The sequence below is a fragment of the Marmota monax genome, unplaced genomic scaffold (genome assembly GCF_021218885.2).
Source record: "Marmota monax isolate L192 unplaced genomic scaffold, Marmota_monax_Labrador192_F-V1.1 WCK01_AAM20220418_F8-fsc00193, whole genome shotgun sequence".
In the NCBI taxonomy this organism is placed as follows: Eukaryota; Metazoa; Chordata; class Mammalia; order Rodentia; family Sciuridae; genus Marmota; species Marmota monax.
In genome coordinates, this window is record NW_026695203.1 from 4,549,557 (window position 1) to 4,569,846 (window position 20,290).

General features: G+C 43.1%; 1 protein-coding gene across 5 annotated transcripts in view; it reads left to right on the forward strand.

Annotated features, from left to right (window-relative positions):
• Positions 1 to 712: 712 nt before the first annotated feature.
• The window catches only part of Galnt11 (polypeptide N-acetylgalactosaminyltransferase 11), a 43,508-nt gene continuing 23,930 nt past the window's right edge, over positions 713 to 20,290 (forward strand). The window contains exons 1-2 of one of the 5 annotated variants that reach the window (XM_046429802.2): positions 713 to 838; positions 18,332 to 18,664. In XM_046429802.2, coding sequence (XP_046285758.1) covers positions 18,370 to 18,664 — 295 coding nt within the window. In that variant the 5' untranslated portion in view covers positions 713 to 838; positions 18,332 to 18,369. Of the gene's footprint in view, positions 839 to 5,942; positions 6,391 to 17,595; positions 17,739 to 17,854; positions 18,227 to 18,331; positions 18,665 to 20,290 lie in introns of those variants that run through there. The other 4 variants (XM_046429801.2, XM_046429800.2, XM_046429803.2 and 1 more) reach the window with 4 other exon arrangements.

Here is a 20,290-nt window from a genome sequence, read left to right on the forward strand (position 1 = left end):
GGCGGTGACGTCAGACGCGGCGCGGGGCGGGGCCGCCCGTGACGTGGCGCCGGCGGTCTCTCGGCCGAGGCTGCGGCGCGGGGACCGCACGAACCCGCGTCAGCCTCCGCGTCCCGCTCGGCCGCCCTCCTGGGCCCCGTGGCCCTGGGCTGTGGCGGGAGGGAAGATGCCGCAGCCCGAGCGTCGGAAGGCCGCGGCCCTGGGCTGCGCGCATCGCGGTGAGTAGCTGCGGGCGGCGGCGCCTGGCCCCGCGCGGCCTCCGTCGGCGTCCCGGCGGGCTCCGGCGGGCTCGGGGCGACTCCGGTGCGCGCGGCTCCCCGCGAGGCAGGCCCCGCGCGTCCCCTCGGCGGTGTGCTCGGCCCGGGAACGCGGCCGGCCCGGGAACCCCGCGGCGCCGCACGTGCGCGCTGCGGTGACGGGGGCGCCGAGCCCGCCCGCGGGTCCCGGGAGCAGCGCCGCTCCGGCGACGGCTCCGCTTCTACCGCTGGAGGAAGTGTGTCTGGCTTTCCGCCGTGAAGGGCCCAACCGCGGAAGCAGCGGCCGGCTGCGGGATGGCGCCGCCGGGGGCCCGTACCCGGCCTGCACCGCCCCTCTCGGGTCCCGCGCCCCTCCGCGGCCCCGGGCTGAGCGGCCCCCGGCTGCGGTTTGCGCTTTGTCCCTCGTGACTATCCGGAAGCCCCGAAGGTGGCAGCCTCCCGTGCCTCGGGGAGAACGGGACCCGGAGGCCCGCGCTCTGCGCCCCTCGGTCTCGGTGCCGCCGGTGCGGAACGTGTGCTGGGACTGGGGCTGCGGTGCTAAGACGCCGCGGGAAGGTCGCGGTTTCCGCTGTCTTACGGCAGTGAGTATATTGGCCATTTGTGTCACCATCTGCTACCTGAAAACCTTTTCATCATTCCTGACCAACTGTGCCGGTCAGCAGTGACTCCCCCTTCCGCCGTTCTCTGTGCATTTGCCTTCTCAGGTCCCTCCTAAGTGGGATTGTAAGCACTCGTCCTGTTGTGTCTGTCCTGTTCCACGGGTGAAGGTCCGTGTGGCAGCATGCATCATACCTCAGTCCTTTTTTTCACGCACGTATGAGTCACCATATGTTTATCTGCTTATCTGTCCCTCCACGGACACTTGGGTTACCCGCCTGTTTGCTCTTGCAACTCGTGCTCCTGTGGACATAGACTTACATGTGTCTGTCTGAGTCTGTTTTCTGTTTGGAGTGTATTTCAGCGGTGGAATTACTGGGTCACGTGATAATTCTGTTTAACTTTTTGTGTAACTTACAAACGTTTCATATTAAAAGCTCCCTTCTTAAAGACCTTCGCGTGGGCGTGGGTTCTCCCCCCCCCCTTTGGGGGGGAGTTCGGGGTCCTCCACTACTGAGCCACATCCCCAGCCCTATTTTGCATTTTATTTAGAGACAGTTGCTTATTGTCTTGCTTTTACTAAGGCTGGCTTTGAAGTCCTGATCCTCCTGCCTCATCTCCAAGCCACTGGGATTACAGGCATGCACCACCGTGCCTGCCTTTAAAAGACCTTCTGAATGGATTGCTAGATCTGTTGGCTCCACTCATCACTTACCTGCTTGACCTCTGTAAATCTTAGCAACATCTCCTGTTGTTCATTGTGTGCACTCTCGATGTTCTCCCTGTGGTCCTTCATAGGCTCTTGCCCCTTATGCAGTCCTTCACTGTGCACCTCAGACATTCAGGGATTGCTTCCTGTATCCCTTTTGCTATCTTCATTACTTAAACCCTCCTCTGCTATTGTTTCCATGTAATTTAAGCTATAATTTTGATGTTTCTTTTCAACTTCTGAGACCTGGATTTGAACTTGAAGCTTACCTCTTGTCTCCTTGCCAGTGACTCTTGACTGTAACATGTCTAAAACAAAATCCCTATCTGTACTCCTCCATCCCTGTTCTCTCTGTGTGCTGCCTGTGAATACTTGAGAGCGGGGTGTTTTGTTTCCCCTTTTCCCTTAGTACCCCGTTTCCTGTTAGGCTGAGTATCACACACAGTTCTGCCTCTGGTCTTCCTTTCCCACAGGCTTACACAGCCTGACATCAAGCCATAATAGCCTCTTACTGGAATTTTACTCAATGGACTCCCTGATTCCAAACATCTCTCTTCTGTCCCAAACCATTTTCTACACTGTTCCTAGGGTTTTCTTCCTAATATAGATTTCCTTAAAGACAACAGGTAGCTCTTTTGCATGCAGAACAAGTTTATTTTCAGCATCAAAGACCCACCACCATGCCTGGCTTTAGGTTGTCTTACAGACAACGGAACAAGCTTTTCACACAAAGGAATCACCAGACTATCTGACATTGTTGACTATATTTAGATAAATAAAAGTTGAATTTAAGCATATCAGCAAGGAACTGGACATTCTATACAGGGATGCAGCAAATCTGAAAATTAAACAACTAAATACTATATCTAAAAATGTGGTCGCCAAAATTTAGGAATCAGATTCATAGCAGATTAGACGCTGCTGAAGAAGAAAATCTGATAAAATGAATGATCAGAAGAAACCTCCCTGAATTAAGTGTCAGATGGTAAAGGATGGGAAACTCTGAAGAGCATGAGAAAAAAGAGGATGAAATGAGAAGATCTGACTTTTGGTTGGAATCCTTGGAAAGACGGAAAGGTGGAACGAATATTTGAAGAGATTAGGGCTGAGAATTTTTAAATCTGTTGAAAAGTAACAATCACAGAATAATAAATACTAAGAAGGATAAAATGAGTTAATTTTCCCCTTCTAAATACAGTTATCCTTTGCATAGTCACCTTTTGACTAACAAGGGAGCATGTGTACAATAGTGGTCCCCTGAGATTATACTGGAGCTGAAAAAACCCTATTGCCCAGTGACTGGTGGCTGTCATGATGTCACATGCAATGCTGGCTTGTGTTGGTGACACTAGTGCAGACACGCCTGCTGTGCTGCCCGTGGCTTGCAGGCATAGCCACACAATTATGTGTAATACTCCGTAATAAATGACTGTCTCACTGATGTGTTTACTGTGCTTTGCTTTCATTGCTGTAGAATGTTCTCTTATTGAAAAACAAGTTTACTCTAAAACTGCATTCTTGGGCAGGCAGCGGCCTCACACGTCAGGTGTGCTGCATCTCTTGATTGAGTCATTTTCTTCTGTGCTTGGTTGACTCCCACGGTCTGTTCATCATGGCCCTGGGAGTGGTCGGCTACATTACACATGTGCACACCATGTAGTTTACGTGTACAGTAAGCTACATGTTGTTCGTATTATGATTGTACTGCTCAAGGACACATTTCTCAGCATCTCCCTGTTGGTAGGTGAAGTGTGACTAATTTTCCTTATCTTGAGTGAGTGTAAGTTTCCTCCTCCCTTCTCTTTCTTTCTTCCTAATTTTAGCAGTGGATTTCAGTATTCCACTGAGAATAAGAGTTTTTCTAACAAACAGACAATTACATGGTATTTTATCACATTTTTGAATTTATATGCAGGGGTTTCAAAGATTTTGAATGGAAAGAAAGGATATAACTGCTGTATGAAGTTCATGAGTTAAGGACCTCTTAAAGATAAGAGGTAGTTCAGTGGTAGAGTACTTCCCAAGAATGTGTGAGGTCTTGGTTTTAGTCTCCAAAACTGCAAAAAACAAAACAAAACAAAACAAAAACAAAACAAAGAAAGAACAAGCCTTCCAAATCTAAAGGAATATTCAGTAGTGCCGGAGTTTCAGACAGAATGGGCTCCTCCAAGGCAGAGCCCCTCTCTGGTGTCCCTGGGTGTATTGTCCTTCTGTCTCCCCTAGAGGACAGCCTCTCATAGGTAGTGGCATACTTGAGAGTAAAGGCTGTGTGTCCAAGGATGCAGACTAGGAGCCTTTGTAGAGTGCAAGTGATGATCTCTGAATAATTTTGTATAATAATTTTGGAGACTTGGACATGTGATCATTACAGTTAACTTGAGGGGAGAGTTATCTTTAATTTTGTGAGAGACATAAATTTACATTTTTTTTATGGCATACATTTTAGAGAATGACAAATAAGAAATTGTTGGTCTGTTTCCTGGGAGGTGGCACAGCAGAGTGATTAAGGTCTGATGTCAGACGACTGGATTCAAATCCCTGTTTCTCTGCTTCCTTCTGTTCTTAGGGAAGGTCGCTCCATTTCTGTAAGAGCAAGAGGATATAATCCTTGTTTTTTCTGTTTTACACTCTGGACTAGCTTTTTGAGTTTTCCCTTGGTCTTAGTTTTATACTGACTAACGTACCTAGTTCACTTTGTGAGTGCTGCAGACTCCAAGAAACTGAGGACATGCCGCAGAAGAGAACTTGGGTCACATGGTTTAAGGCTGTTGACTTGCTAGGATTCTTCTGGCCCCTGGCAGGCTGGGTGTGGAAGGCTGTGCTGGTGGCTGTTCTTGTGCTTGCTTCAGTTGGCTGTGCTGAAAGCCATTTTAGTTGCTCAGTTGTTTGGATACTGCTGAGTTCCTCCCAACTTAAACACTCAGGGTCACTCCAGGGGAACTGGGCTGCGTGAAATAACCACACAAGAGACAGAAATATCTTTTTCTTTGGGGGTGCTTTGACGGGTCCTCTGATCTTTTTTTTTTTTTAAAAGTACAACATCCATTGCTTTTTTTTTTTTAACATTTTTTTTTTTTTTTTTAGTTTTCGGTGGACACAACATCTTTGTTTGTATGTGGTGCTGAGGATCGAACCCGGGCCGCACGCATGCCAGGCAAGCGCGCTACCTTTTAAGCCACATCCCCAGCCCGGGTCCTCTGATCTTAAGGGTCTGCAGAAAGAGAGAGTAGCTCCTGCAGATCCCCTTTTATTGAGGAGAAGCCATTCAAATAGGCAAGGGGTCAGGTTTCAAGGGGCTGAGTCTAGCTTCATGATGTCTGCTGTTAGCAGGTTGACTGACATCTAGGAAGGCCACACCCAAGGGCAGAGCAAGAGAAGGGGACACTCAAAGGGCATTTCCTTGGAACATTCTATCCCAAACAGGGCAAGGGGGTAATATCACAAAGGAACAGGTGAGTGTAGCTCGACCCATGGGGCTGCAGGAAGGCACGCCTACGCATGAAGACACATTTGGTTGCATTTTTACTACTGTCAAGATGGGGGCTATACCGTCTTCAGCTAGTTAAAAGCGGCCAGATCATGGGGAGTGACTGACAGTGCCTCAACTGATCAGGAGAGGAAAACACTGGTCACACGATGTGATGGGCTCCTACAGGATACCTTAGAACGGTTCTAGTGACCATTTGTTCTCATTCACTTATTTCATCTTCACCTCATGTGTAATGGGTTTAATCCTCCTTACTGGAAGGAAAGGCGGCAGAGGTAACCGAGTTTTTATTGTTTTGGGCTGGAAGTGGTGATGCTGTCTCGAAGTCCTTCTCGGGCTGTGCAGTGCAAGTTTGGAGTTTGAACTTGTGTGGGTGGGTCACATGCCATGCCACTTCCCACCATGCTTATACTCCTTTCCAGGTGATTCACACATTCATCTGCTGGGCTTTTGTGTCCCTGTGTGAGCATGCTGTCCACTGTTTCTGTTGGGACTGGCAACAAGACAGCAGCTTTTGGATGAGTCCTGGCAGTCTTGAATGGACAAAAAGGGTCAGAAATGAAAACTAAAACACAGCAGAATGAAATAAAGGCATTGGCACAGTGAGAGGGCTGACTTATAGAGTGTCACATGCATTCAGAGGATCCAGTGAAACAGGTGTGCCTGTCGACTGCTGACCTCCTGCTTGCCCCACGAGGCTGTGGCGTCATTGTCTTCGGCAGGCTGTGGTGAGCGAGGGCTGCTGCCGTGAAGTAGGCATTTGTTCAAGAGTGTGGCAAAGGCCAGGGTCGCCCCACCAGCTGCTCCCCAAGGTCCTCAGTCGCTGTTAGCACTGAGCTACGATGCCCGTCCTCTCAGGTTCTTTTTCTTTGGTGTTGGTTTCCTTAAATTCGTTTCTTTCTCCCATTAGCACTGCTTTGTGGGTTTTTGCTGGTGGGATATAATGTCAGATGCAGGTAGTTCTTTTGTTTCCTCATGGGGAAGAGCTTCCTGAACCAGAGGGCCCTAGGGGCTCCCTCCTAGGGAACGTGCTCCTGGGATTTGCTCTGAGCCCTTCAGCCACCTGTGAGCGATGGAAGGTACGACTGGTGGCAGTGCTTGCCTATGTTGTCCAGGGAAGATGAAAAACAAGAAGGAATAATGGGTGTTTTGTGTTGTCATCACCTGGCAATTTCACAGGGGTCAATGGGAACAGCACTGCTGTAAATTAATATTGGTGTCCACATGATCTTGGCTGAGTTAGATGTGCCTGGGACTATGGGAAGGTTGACAGATGCTTGCTGTTGACAGTCTGGAATACAGTTCGACTTAGGAAGAAAGTAGCTGGAAACCACTGAAAGGTAACATTTAGCATTTAAAGACAGACATCTTAAGCCTCATCAGTCATTGTCAAGTGATTTTTGTATTGGTAGAAAATGAAAGTTGTCCTGTGAAAAGATTTGTCTGATCGAGGGTGTGTAAGAATTCCGACTGGACAGTGGTTCATAGAGGACAAATTATTCTTTGAATCTTGTTTTTAGAACATTTGTTCCTTGTTCAGATATTTGACAAGTTAATGAAATTAAAATATTCTTTCCTTTCAGGGTGCTTAAAACCCATTCTTTTTCCTTTGTGCATTTTGGTATGGAAATCCTGGTGCCTCTGGGATTAAAAGGCCTTCGTACTTCCTTGGAAGCCTTAAGCTACTTAGCTCTCTCTAAAGTTCTTATTTTTATGTTATGAAGTTTTTTCCTAAGATTTTTTTAACCTCACTTATTAAATAATTGCATATTCTTTGCAGAAAATGATTTAAATAAAAGTACAAAAAATTAGCCATAATGCTACCAAACCTGAGTCTGATAAACATTTTTTGGTGGTTGCCAAAAGCAGTGACATTTTTTAAATGGTGTAGAGAAATTAAAAAATAGTAGATTATGTAGTAAACATTAATAGTGGTGAGATTTCAGGTGGTTTTAAAATATTTTCCTTTTTTGCTAATCTGTACATTTTCAGTTTTTAGTGCAAAAGTGAGAGCTTCAAATGTGAGTTAGCAATATCCTGAGTGGTGGCTGGCATACAGTACTCCTGCCATGGCCTCGCCTTTTCTTTAGGATTACATTGATTTTCAGGAAAAAAAAAAAGTATTATTCAGTACATTGATTAGGTGTGAGGCTGTCCCTGGAAGGTTCGTGGCGCCACTGATGCCTCACACCACTAGCCCCAGTGAACTTACATGGGGTACCACGCACAATTCAGTAGCTGGGATGTGTCCTTGCCAACAGGATGGTTGTGGGATCATCAAGAGTGGCTCTTCCTAGCTCAAAGTGCAGTGCAGATGGTCTCTGACTCTGGTTTGACTTGGGATTCCTCAATTTTATTGTGGTTCAGAAGCTGTGCACTTTTGGTAGAAGTTGCTTCACAGTTTGAATTTGGATCCTCTGTCTGTCCCCTGATCTGCGTGGCTTGTTGGTCTTGAGGTTGTGAGGCTGGCTCAGCAGCGGTGCAGTCGCTGTGGGCTGGGCTGGGGCGACAGCAGTGATTAGGTGCACTTTGTGCCTGATGTTTCCAGCTGACAATAGGTGTAATTGGGACCTAGCTCCCTGCAAGTTGAGGAGCATCTGTGTTGAGCATTGACATCTATCCTCTGCCCCGATCTGATGATGCTGGGAGTTAAACTGAGTGCCATCTTAGCCTTGATCCAGCAATAGCAGCTGCTGGCAGGAACAGTAGGTTGTCTTCTGAGGGGTTGGATTGTGCTCACCTCACCAACTGTGGCTTCTAATCCAGCTACACCCAGCCCCATGTGACTTATTTGTTCAAGTGGTTTGTGGAAGGTGCTAGAAACTCAGTATCATGCTTCATGTTTTCTTTTTCCTTCCTCAGCTTTCTAACATAAGCTGTGTGTGCATGTGTTTATATGTAGCATTCTGCATAAGCTTTTCTCATCTTTTCACCAGGTGATGTAACAGAGATTCATCTGTACACAACAATATTTATTTCTTTTTTACAGCTGCATCTTGCTCTGCTTTGTAGGTCTTCTGAGTTTGTTCAGCCAGCCTAATGGATGATGGTGTTGGTTTCAGCCTTTTGCTGTTATAGGTGATCCTGTAGTGAACAGCCTTAGGTGTGCATTTCTCCTACTTTTACATGAGGGCTGGATTACTAGGAGTCACACTGCAGAGTCAGAGGGAAACTGCGTCTGATTTCACTGGATGTTGCCGGATTACCCTGCACAGACACTACCCTACAGGAGCGCCTGCGGGCTCACCACCATGTGGTCATCTCTCACGGTTTTCTAAGTTGGGAAATGATATCTCAGTGTAACTGTAGTTTTACTTTCTCTTATATAAGCAGGGTGGAATGGTTTTTCACATGGTTAAGAACCATTTGTATTTCTCTCTCTTTAAACAGTCCTTGGAGTTGTTGGTCCTTCATGTTTAGGTTTTTTTTTTCCCCCTTTCCTTGGTATCAGGGATGAACCCAGGGGCACTTAAACACTGAGCCACATCCCCAGCCCTTTTTATATTTTATTTACAGACAGGGCTCACTGAGTTGCTCAGGACCTTGCTAAGTTTTTGAGACTTGAACTTATGATCTTCCTGCCTCAGCCTCCCAAGCCAAGTAGCTGAGATTACAGGTATGCGCCATCACACCCGGCTTAGGGTTTCTTTTTTTGAGAGTGTGACCAAGAGACCTGGGGTGACCCCAGTGATTTCCTGCCACCTGATGCTTTTGGTTTGAGTAATACATTCCCCCAGGACCAAGGACTTGCTTATAGTCGTAGACTAGTGGAGATGCACCATCAGCCCCTTGATAGGGTTGTGACTGCTTCACATTGTGTGGCTGTCATAAGCAGACTGTAGTTATGCTGCACCTTATTGTCAGCTTGATGAGCATAGGGACCATGTTTGCTAAGCCACTGTGGCAAGAAACTGCAGGCATCTCCAGGACCTGAGTGTGGCTTGTCAGCATATAGCCACTAAAAAGCCACAGGGAACTGAGTTCAGAGCAGTTTCTTCTTCAGCCAGGCCTCTGGTAAGACATAGGTTAGCTGACAACTGGACAGCAGGTTTGGGGACCTTGGAAGAGGGCCCAGCCAAACTGTTGCTCCCTTGATCCATGGAAATTGTGAGCTAATAAATATGTGTTTTTTTAAGCCTCTGAGTTTGTAGTAATGTGCTACACAGCAATGAAAAACTAGTACTGAGCTCATATGCTTTTGCATTTGACACTGTTTGATGCTAGTTGCAAATGTTTTTCATACTTTATCATTTGTCTTTTTGCTTTTAGTATCTTTTGCTATCCAAAGGTTATCTTTATGTGTTTTAATATAAACTACATTATTTTTCCTGTATTGTTTTTGAAATTTTCAGTCACCCTAGTCAAAATTTTGCCCATTCTCTGGTGATATTTTCCATGTAATTAAACAGTCATCTCGACATCATTTGGTAAAGAGTCACACGTGTCCTCTGGTTTGTGGCGTTGCCTTTCTTCATACTAAGGCTACACTAAATTTATTTGTGTTTATGCTTACTCTCTAAATTCATGTGTGTAGTTGGGTCTATTTTCACTCCCTTTCCCGTTGGTTCTTCAGTCTCTGGTGAGTCGTGCCTCACTGTTCAGATACAAAGCTCTGCCATTTCTTATCCAGTAGGGCTCAACCCACTCCTGGTTCTTCCAGGTTTCCCTGGTGTCCTTTCCATGTTCACCCTTTTCCAAATGAATTTTTTTTTTTAAATTTTTTATTGTTGGTTGTTCAAAACATTACAAATTTCCAAATGAATTTAATAATAAACATGTCTAGCTCCAGAAAAAAATCTGACAGTGTTAAGTGTGTACTTACTATTTCATTTTATCTTAAGATTTTTGGATTCATATTCATAAATGAGATGTTTAGGAGAGAGTTTTAATCTTTGCCAGATTTTCATAGCAATGTTATACTCATTTCAATAAAACAAATTTGGAAGATTTCCTTTTTAAAAAAGTTATCTAGCCTAAATATTTATCTTATTAGTGTTATTAGGTCTTGAAAGGATTGGAAGAGTCCCCTGTGACATTCTGCCTGCTTGTTTTTATTGTTGCTTTTTTATCCCTCCTGTCTTTGGTGGTGTTTGGGTTGTTTTTTTTTTTTTTTTTTAAGAGAGAGAGAATTTTTTAATATTTATTTTTTAGTTTTCGGTGGACACAACATCTTTATTTTATTTGTATGTGTTGCTGGGGATTGAACCCAGTGCCCCGTGCATGTCAGGCCAGCGCGCTTCCACTTGAGCCACATCCCCAGCCCTGTTTGGTTTGTTTTAAGGAACGTTTTTTTGTGACTTGATATTTCCTCTACAGTGATGGGGCGTTTCTTTTGAGACTGTTATCAATTTGTGTAAGCTGTATTTTCATTGAAAATTATTTTTCAGGGCTGCTGGGTATAGCCCAGTGGTAGAGAGAATGCTTGCCTTGCAGTCAGGGTTAAGTGTTGGGGTGGGGGACAAAGGTTATGTTTCTAAGTTTTCAGATTGGTTTGGGTAGAATTGTATAGTCATCTTGGCCTTTAAAAGTTCTTCCTGCAGTGGTTTTCAGGATCAGCTTTAGGAGGCCCTGGGCCTACCAAGGGGGACTTGAGGCTTGCTGGCATGCTAGATGTTTTGCTTGATGGAAATGCCAGGAGGCAGTTCAGACTGGTGAGCCAGCTGCCTTCCAACCTCTCCCTCCTCACAGGGAGCCTGTGTACCCCGGATTACACTCCTTCCTAAGACTTCACATTGCATAGATGCTGAACAATAATGTCCTGTAACTTTTTCTGGAACAAATATGCTTTTAAAAGTGAGGCAAACAGTGCCTATTAACCTAGGCACTGTGCTAAATAGTTGGCTTCAAAGTGCAGGTGATCCCTGTCTTTTTGAAGGGTTTGCTTGCAGCAGGTAGAGCCATGCTCATGCTGTAAACATACTGTTGTTTTTGATACTGGGGATTGAACCCAGGGGCTGTACCACAGAATTGCATCCCCAGGCTTTTTATTTTTGAAACAGGGTCTTGCTAAGCTGACCAGGCCTGCCTTGAACTTGCCATCCTACTGCCTCAGCTCCCCAAGTTGTTGGGATTATAGGTGCATACCCCGGTGCCCGGCTTTGCATACTGTTGGTTGAGACATCTCCAGTTCACACGTCTGGAGCATGGTTCTACTGTCATCAGCTGTGCCCATTTGCAGGCCCAGGGCTTTCTGACCACTCCTCAGCTCACTGTCTGGCAACAGCTATTACTCAGCTGCACCATCACCTCTCATGCATTGGCCTATCCACATTTTCATTCTCAGAAATTCTTCCTCTCCTTCATGCCTCTCCTTGCCTAGCTTAAATTTGTGGTCTGTTGTTATGATCATCCTGGTGCATGTACTCTGCCCCATTCTTTTCTTTAGTACCTCCCTGGAAAATCCTTATACCTCAAAGACACCTGTCCCTGAGCAGCTACCAGATCATGACTACAGAAAACCAAACTGACTTTAAATTCCACCTGGTTAGCCTTTTGGTCATTTAATTCTGAAAATATATTCCATTGATTTCTAACTGCTCAATTTTTGACTCTATTAACTATTCGGTTTATGTTTGAAAGAGTTCGCTCACTGGTTGTTTTGCATTAACTATGTGCTTTGACCTTCCTTCCCAAAGCATTTAGCTGTAGGTACTGAAGCCAGGGGTAGTTGTCTGTAGAAGACAAAGGCAACAGTACAAAGCAGAGACTGTGTCGTGTGGGTGCCAAATGTGTCATCTATCAGTCTAGATTGAATTAAAATTTCAGCTTTTGATTTTTGTTTGACTGTTTTAAAATCTTTAAGGAGTAAGACTTTATTATGTTACAGGCATCTGATTATTTTGCTTTGTACTTACTTTGTATTTGAAATGACTTGCTCTCTAAAAACTTATTTCTGAATACTGTTATGGTTAATTACATAAATGAGTTGATTTTATGAATGTCTCACTTTATATGTTCTTTAATTTAGTCTAATGATATGCTACATAAGAAATATTCTCTATAGAATTATAACATGGTTTGGGGAAAATAATAGTTGTCTAATAGAGTTGTTGAGAGTTAATATGTTTTACTGTTCTGGAAACTGAATCTTGATTTGTGCTATTTTGGATTTAAGGAGCAAAGGAGTTACTGGGTGAAGAATCAAGATTGGATACTTCCTGTGGGAGAAGTCTTTGAACAAAAACTTCTTCATTTTACCCTTAGATTCTCATAGGCAACCAAAAGGGAAAAACCAATGATCATACAGTGAACAAAATGGGAAAGGCATTTCCCATTTCTATCACAGAAACTTTACTTTTGAAATTGGACAATCAGTTTCTTGAGTTGTTTCGCATACCTTTTCCAAATATACAATGTGGTGGCTGTTCTGACCTGATTCTCATACTGTTGTTGGCTGAGGTAGTCATGATCTCCATGCATAGCATTAAGGTATTGCAGAAGAGTAATGTGTTTTTGTAGAAATTCCCCGCATTTTGCAGGATGTTGATGACCAACATTTTCAGGAGTTTTGCATTCAGCTGTTACAAGCTCAAGGGGATACTGCATGGAATAGGACAGGCAAAAGCTCTTGCTCTAGTGGACCTGCCTTTCTGGAACAGAAGAGGTTAGACAGCAGCTGCTAAGCCCAACATCGAGTAGCTATGTGTGCAAGAAGGGAGTGAGATCCGTGGACTGAGGAAGACAAGGTTTGATGGCTAGGGTTTGTGTTGCATTTTAATTAAATAAGGTAGTCTAGGTGTGATGCCTTCTCACACTTCATTGAGAAGGCGCTATGTGAGCAGTTGTGAAATTACCTGCTAGGTGAAGGGCTTGAGGCAGAGGCAGAGCCAAAGTGTAGACCCTAATTGAATATGGTCGGTGTGTTTGCTCACCCACAAGGAGCCCTGTACCTAGGGCTCAGTGAAGTAGTGGGAGATACAGTCAAAGTGGTAAAATGTCAGGTTATGTAGGAACTTGAAGGTCATAATAACAGATGGGTACCATTTATATTATATAATAAATGTTATTTAGATCTAATGAGGAAAGATTAATATTTGAGAAAAAAATTACCATTTGTTGAATTTCTGCTACATTCATTCTGTAGATATTTTCTAGCATCTTTTATGGGATATTCATAGTGCCAAATAAAGGGAATTCAATGAAGAAGCAGATGACAAAAGCCAGCCACAGTCCTTTTGGAGATGTCCTTTGTCCAGTGAGCAGCAGAGTACACCTGTCCTGGCAGTCCTTCCCTTGGGGCTTGGCTCCTGTGCATCATGGTTTAGCTTCCTTGCTGGTGTTACCACTAGTGGGGATTTTTGTTTGGTTGGTTTTTGAATTACTTTTGTTTTTATATTGACTTGTAGTTGTTACAGTGCTGGCTCCTCCCAGGAAACTGAGGCAGCCCAAAGGCTCCCCTTCAAACCCCGATCTGGCGATCGAGTCAGGAAGATTTCAGACATGGCACCCAGAGTAACAGGCACGAGTTTATTGAAGGGATAGGAAAAGGGAAAGGGCACACTCTTGAGGGAGAGAGTGGGTCCTCTCAGGAGAGAGGAGAGGTGTGCTTCTCCTGCCTTCCAGTTTTATTGGGGTTCCAGGGAAGTTTCCAGAGAGTCCAGCCCAGGTTCACCTCTTGACTTCTGACTGACAGCAGTATGACATCAGACTTTCAAGTCCCCATTGCCATGACAACTCGAGGTTACTTTGGCCTATGCTGACTGGTTGTAACTGGATTATTTTTTAAACTAATTAATTAATGTATTTGTTCTAATTTGTTACACATGAGAGCAGAATGCATTTCAGTTCATAGTACACAAATGGAGCACAATTTTTTATTTCTTTGGTTGTGCACAAAGTAGAGTCACACCATTTGTGTTTCATACATGTATCCAGGGTAATGATATCCATCTCATTCCATCATCTTTCCTACCCCCATCCCCTGCCTCCCCTGCCTTTCCCTCCCTTTGTCCTATCTAAAGTTCCTCCATTCCTCCCATGCTCCTCCCCCACTCCCACTATGGATCAGCATCCACTTATCAGAGAAAACATTCAGCCTTTGGTTTTTTGGGATTGGCTAATTTCACTTAGCATGATATTCTCTAACTCTATCTATTTGCTGGCAAATGCCGTGATTTTATTCTCTTTTAATGCTGAGTAATATTCCATTGTGTATATATACCACAGTTTCTTTATCCATTAACCAACCTGAAGGGCATCTAGGTTGGTTCCACAATTTAGCTATTATGAATTGTGCTGCTGTAAACATTGATGTGGCTGGGTCCCTGTAGTATGCTGTTTTTAAGCCCTTTGGGTATAGACCAAGGAGTGGGAAGCTGGATCAATTGGTGGTTCCATTCCCCATTTTTTTTTTTTTTTCCATTCCCCGTTTTTAAAGGAATCTTCTTACTGGTTTCCAGATTGGCTGCACCAATTTTCGGTTTCACCAGCCATGTGTGAGTGTGCCTTTTCCCCACATCCTTGCCAACAGTTATTGTTGCTTGCATTTTTGATAACTACCATTCTGAGTGAGATGGAATCTTAGAGTCGTTTTGATTTGCATTTCTGTAATTGCTAGAGATGATTAACTTTTTTTATATATTTGTTGATTGATTTATATCTTCTGAGAAGTGTCTGTTCAGTTCCTTAGCCCATTTATTGATTGAGTTATTATTATTATTATTTTTTTAGTGTTAAGTTTTCTAAGTTCTTTATATATCCTGGAGATTAGCTCTCCATCTGATGTGTGTGTGGTAAAAATTTGCTCCCATTCTGTAGGCTCTCTATTCACCTCACTGATTGTTTCTTTTGCTGAGAAGAAGCTTTTCAGTTTGAAATCATCCCATTTATTGATTCTCTATTTTATTTCTTGTGCTTTAGGAGTCTTGATAAGGAAGTAGGGCCCTAACCTGACATGATGAAGATTTGGGCCTACTTTTCCTTCATTAGGCGCAGGGGTCTCTGATGTAATTCCTAGGTCCTTGATCCACTTTGAGTTCAGTCTTGTGCATGCTACATATGGATTTCCAATTTTTCCCAGCACCATTTGTTGAAGAGGCTATCTTTTCTCCAATATATGTTTCTGGCACCCTTGTCTAGTATAACTATTTATGTGGGTTTGTCTCTGTGTCCTCTATTCTGTACCATTGGTCTACAAGTCTATTTTGGTGCCAATGCCATGCTGTTTTTGTTACTATTGCTCTGTAGTATAGTTTAAGGTCTGGTGCTGTGATGCCACTTGCTTCACTCTTCCTGCTCAGGATTGCTTTGGCTATTCTGGGTCTCTTATTTTTCTAGATGAATTTCATGATTACTTTTTCTGTTTCTATGAGGAGTGGCTTTAGGATTTTTGATTGGAATTGCATTGAATCTGTATAGTGCTTTTGGTAGTATGGTCATTTTGACAATGTTAATTCTGCCCATTCAAGAACAAGGAAGATCTTTCCATCTTCTAAGGTCTTTAATTTCTTTCTTTAGAGTTTTGTAATTTACATTGTAGAGGTCTTTCACCCCTTTCATTGATTCCCAGGTGTTTTTTTTTTTTTTTTTTTGAGGCTGTTGTAGATGGGGTAGTTTCCTAGTTTCTCTTTCAGAGGATTCATTACTGATGTACACAAATGCATTTGATTTATGGGTATTGAAGACAATAGAGAGAGTAAAACAAACAAACATAAAAAAGTAAGAAAAATTAAAAATGTAAAGACGGGAGATAAAATAATATACAACACCACTGTAATATACTATTCAGATGTCCCAGTCCTCAATAGCCTAATGCAAGAAAAGTACTTTGTTTCACAAATATTGGGGATGTGAGGGCAGAAAAAGGGAGAGGTAAAAGAAGGGGAAAAAGGAAAGAAAAAATCTCAAAGGAAAATTAAAGAATTGTTTCTGTTGGAAGTCAGTATCTTTCCAGCTCCCTTCTCATCCTATAGGTGGGGTTGTCTGTTGTTTGCTGATGTCTCCACCCTCAGGATGGGGAAGGTTATTAGGGTGGGAAGGTTGGTTTGGGGGCGGAGCTTCTGGAGGTGGGATATAGCACTTGCCAGTCCTCATTGGGAGACTGCACCTCAAGGATCTCCTTTTGGGCCTGCTCATGTGATGTGGGTGCCTGGTCTTATATGCTTATATCGCCTGTAGACCTCCTGGTCTCTACTTTAGTATCTAAACTATATCTCACTCACCCCTTCCTTTCTACTTCCCATTTGGGAACCTCTGTCTCCAAGGTTTTGTGGGCTGCACTCTGGGGCCTGCAACAGAGAGCTGTTTTGTATTGGGCAGGTCATGATCAGTCTTTGTGAGTTAGGGATGGGCTGCATAGCCGCAAGCACTGTGCCAGATTAGTTGCTGCAGGGGAGAGGGAGAAATTGGGGGGACTATAGGTACCTTGATATTGTTTCTAGGTCCCAGCCAGTGTCCCAAGCTGGGAGTTGCCCCAACTAAAGATGGAAACAAAAGTGTCCCAAGAGGGAGGCGGCTGCTTTCAGAGATGGGGTGTTGGGTCAGCCCAGGTGGGGGCGTTGGGCGTTGTGTTTGGAGATGCAGCTCTGTGGTGTGCAGTGTTGTGGTGTCACCAGGAGCAGGTGACTATGGCAGTGGTTGCAGTGTCCCAAGATGGTAGCAACCGGGGGAGCCCCTTGCTGGTAGATGGGGGTCCACACAGGAGCTGCAGCCAGGGGTCCTGTGTAGGCCAGGAGCCGGGGGACCTATGTAGACTCAGCAGTCAGTATTCCTGGGCTGGTGCAGCTGTCAGGGTTCCCCTAATATTAAACTCTCAGAAACAGTATTCCCAGTGCTTGAGTCCTAGGTCATGGGGTGACAAGGAATGCAGCCTCCCTCTAGCCTGCCATCTTGGATCCCTCTAACTGAATTCTTAACCATAAAATCTATTTTAGAAGTAACCTTATCTCCCTGAGTTCTGGGATCTGCTCTATGAGAAGTCACAGAAGTCTTCCCCTTCAGGATAACTTGGGTTCCTCTAACCAACATTATTTCAGACCCGCATTTCTCCTGCAGATAGCAGGCAGGTAGGTTGCTGAGGAATATGACATGTGCTATCAACTTACGCCAGGCAGGACTGCGGGTAAATTGCTTCTGGGAAAGAAAGCATGTGGGGGTCAGCACTGTGGGCGCATTTAATAGAATTATCCCCTTATCCTTGCTCCCACCACTTGTGCTGTCTGTCCCTAGTGAAATATCTAATAGTTTTGACTGGTCAGTAGTTAAGAAACTGAAACGTGTCCTACCTTCCAGGCTTATGGCATAGTCTTATACAAGTTTGATGTTTTTACCCACTGGAGGTGGGGTATAGCACTTGCCAGTTCCCATTGGGAGACTGTACCCCAAGGATATCCTTTTGAGCTGCTCATGTGATGGGGGTGCTGGTCTAGAAATTTGCTTTGTCCTGATCATTTGGAGATGATAATATTTTAAAAGATTATTTCATTCTGTAGAAATAAAAAATTTATAAGTATCACTGCACATTTTTTCTGTATGTATGTGTCTTACATAGAGTTTTTCTTCCCTATGTTTGTTCAGTGGGCCCTTTGAAAAGGATTGCTCAGGAAGCTGCGTGAGCCTCCATGAAGAGCAGATGTTCGCAGAAGGTGTAGAAAAACTTGCTGAGTGATGCTGTATTTTGTTCTTCTTGTTCAGTTTTATAAGGCATCAAAAGCACAGGGAAAACAGAATTATCTCAAATTTTTTTTTGAAGGTAACTGTTAGATCTAGAGTAGGTTTGGGGGCAGGTGTAATGTTTAATTAGAGATGAGAATCATTTTTTTTTTTAAAGTTACTATATTTAACAACAGATTTTAAGATCCTTGCATTAGAAAGTGATCTGTGGACTGGGGATATCATTTGGTGCTACTTGCCTGCCATGCTTGTGGCTCTGGGGTTGTCCCTTGCACCATAAACATACAGAAAGTGGGTTGTACCGTTACAGTTGGAAAAAACTGTAAATGTCCTGTGGTGGCACATGTGATGCTTGCATTGTCCTCATAGAAAGTTAAAATCTGGAAAACATTGTCAGACTGACAGCCCTGGGGGCAAAGGTGGACAGTGCCTGTGGCAGGGAGGTGAGAGTCGGCTCTGGGCCTGTTTTTTTTTTCTGGGCCTCAGCACCTTGGCCTGCCCTTCTAATCCTTGGACCCTTTTTAACAACTTCATGCTCGGATCTTCCTATGGCTGAATCCACTAACAGTACGTGCATGGGTCTTAGTCGATGGTTTGGGAAATGGCGAGTGTGTATTTGGTGGGTGATTTAAAGTGTATTGCAGCATCTAATATATCTTTCCTTTTTTCCAGGAAACTGAAAATGGCCCTTCAGCTATGCTAGGTCTATAATGGGAAGTGTCACACTTCGATATTTCTGTTATGGGTGCCTTTTTACATCTGCGACCTGGACAGTTTTGCTCTTTGTTTACTTTAACTTCAGTGAAGTGACTCAGCCACTTAAGAATGTGCCCATCAAGGGGTCTGGTCCCCACGGACCATTTCCCAAAAAATTCTACCCCCGTTTCACACGAGGTCCAAGCCGAGTGTTAGAGCCACAGTTCAAAGCAAATAGAATTGGTGATGTGCTGGGTAATCACATTGAAGATCCAGAAAAAGACCACCTGAAATTCTCTTCTGAGTTGGGTAAGTGTACCAGCAGCTGTGTCAAAGTATTTAGTCAGTGGGAGTTTATTCTTTAAATTGTATTGCTCAGAGGACTAGATGTGCCATTTTTTTTTCTCACACTGATTTATTTTGTTTCAAAACTAGCTGAGGTTTTGTGATTTTTTTTTTTTTTTCCCCCAGATCAGTGGGAAAATATATTCTAAATTTTCCATCTCTTAAGTATTTTGTGAGGACTTGGGGGAAATTAATAAGGTTCAAAAGGAAATAAAGAAAGAAAAAGGGTTAGAAAAAGAACTGTGGGAGAAGGTTTTAATTACTAGGATTTTTAATGAGGGGAAGAAATATTTGAAAGATGACTATATAACTTATTTGAAAGGCAGATTAACTAAACGGAACATAAGGTGTTGTTTTAGAAAAGCTGGGGTTACTCATATCTAATAAGAGTCCACTAGTGAGAATTAAGACAACGGGAACCATACATTAAATATAATTTACAAAATCTTAGTACAAAATAGGACCCCCCCCCCCGTCCCCCCACCATTATATTTTGTTTAATCTGGAAACGGGAGTCTACTGGAATGCCTTTGAATACTTTAACTCCTGTAGTCCTGGTTAGCAAATTTTAATTTAAGGGATAAGTGAGCCATTTTGATTATCTTTAAAACTTAAAGTCAACTTTGATATTGTTGTAGAATAAAACAGTTTAAATTTAGTAAGTGATTTTGACAGGTTGATAGAATATAAAGGAAATATCAAAACATTATTTTTATTTTACAATAGTTTCAAAGAAATAAAATCAGTTTTGAGTACTTAATGATTCTCTATTAAAATTGATTAAGATTCTGTGTGTAAACAGAAACTAATATCTAGTTCAGTTTTTGTCACATACATTCCTGATCTTTTTCAAATAGCCACTAAAAGCATGAGTGAAAATTTTTCTGGCTCTAATTTATTTTTGTTTATTTTGGTGAAACGTTAATAGAAAAGTAGCATTTGGTTTGCCATTTTAAAAAAATGTTTTTTAGTTGTTAATGAATCTTTATTTTATTTGTTTATTTTATTTGGTGCTGAGAATTGAACCCAGTGTCTCACACACATACTAGGCAAGTGTACTACCACTGAGTCACAGTCCCAGCCCACTGTATTTGCCTTTGAAAGAAGTAGGGAGAGAATTGTAGATATTCAAAGTGACAAACCCAGATTACCTAAGTGAAAATTAAATTCCTTCCAAAAAATTCTTAAGAATCTACAAACATACTGTTAGAGTAGTAAAGAGTGTACTAGATGTGTAAAAATCAGTTGGATTTCTATATATCAGCAATGAATGGTCCAAAAATTATGTTATAAGAACAATTCCATTTATAGTGGTGTCAAGAAGAATAGAATACTTAGACATTAATCTAGCCAATGAGGTTAAGTCCTGTGTGCTAAAAACTGCAAAACAGTGCTAGGTAAGTAGAAAGACAGTCTATTTTATTAAATGAAATACTAAATATTATTAAGATGTCAGTATTACACCAAACAACCTGTGAAACTCAGTGCAGTTTCTATCAAAATTCTAATGATTTCGATTAAAATGATGGGAACAGTTTTTTTCTAAAATTAATATGGAATTGTAGGGTCCCTGAATAGCCAGAAAACTTG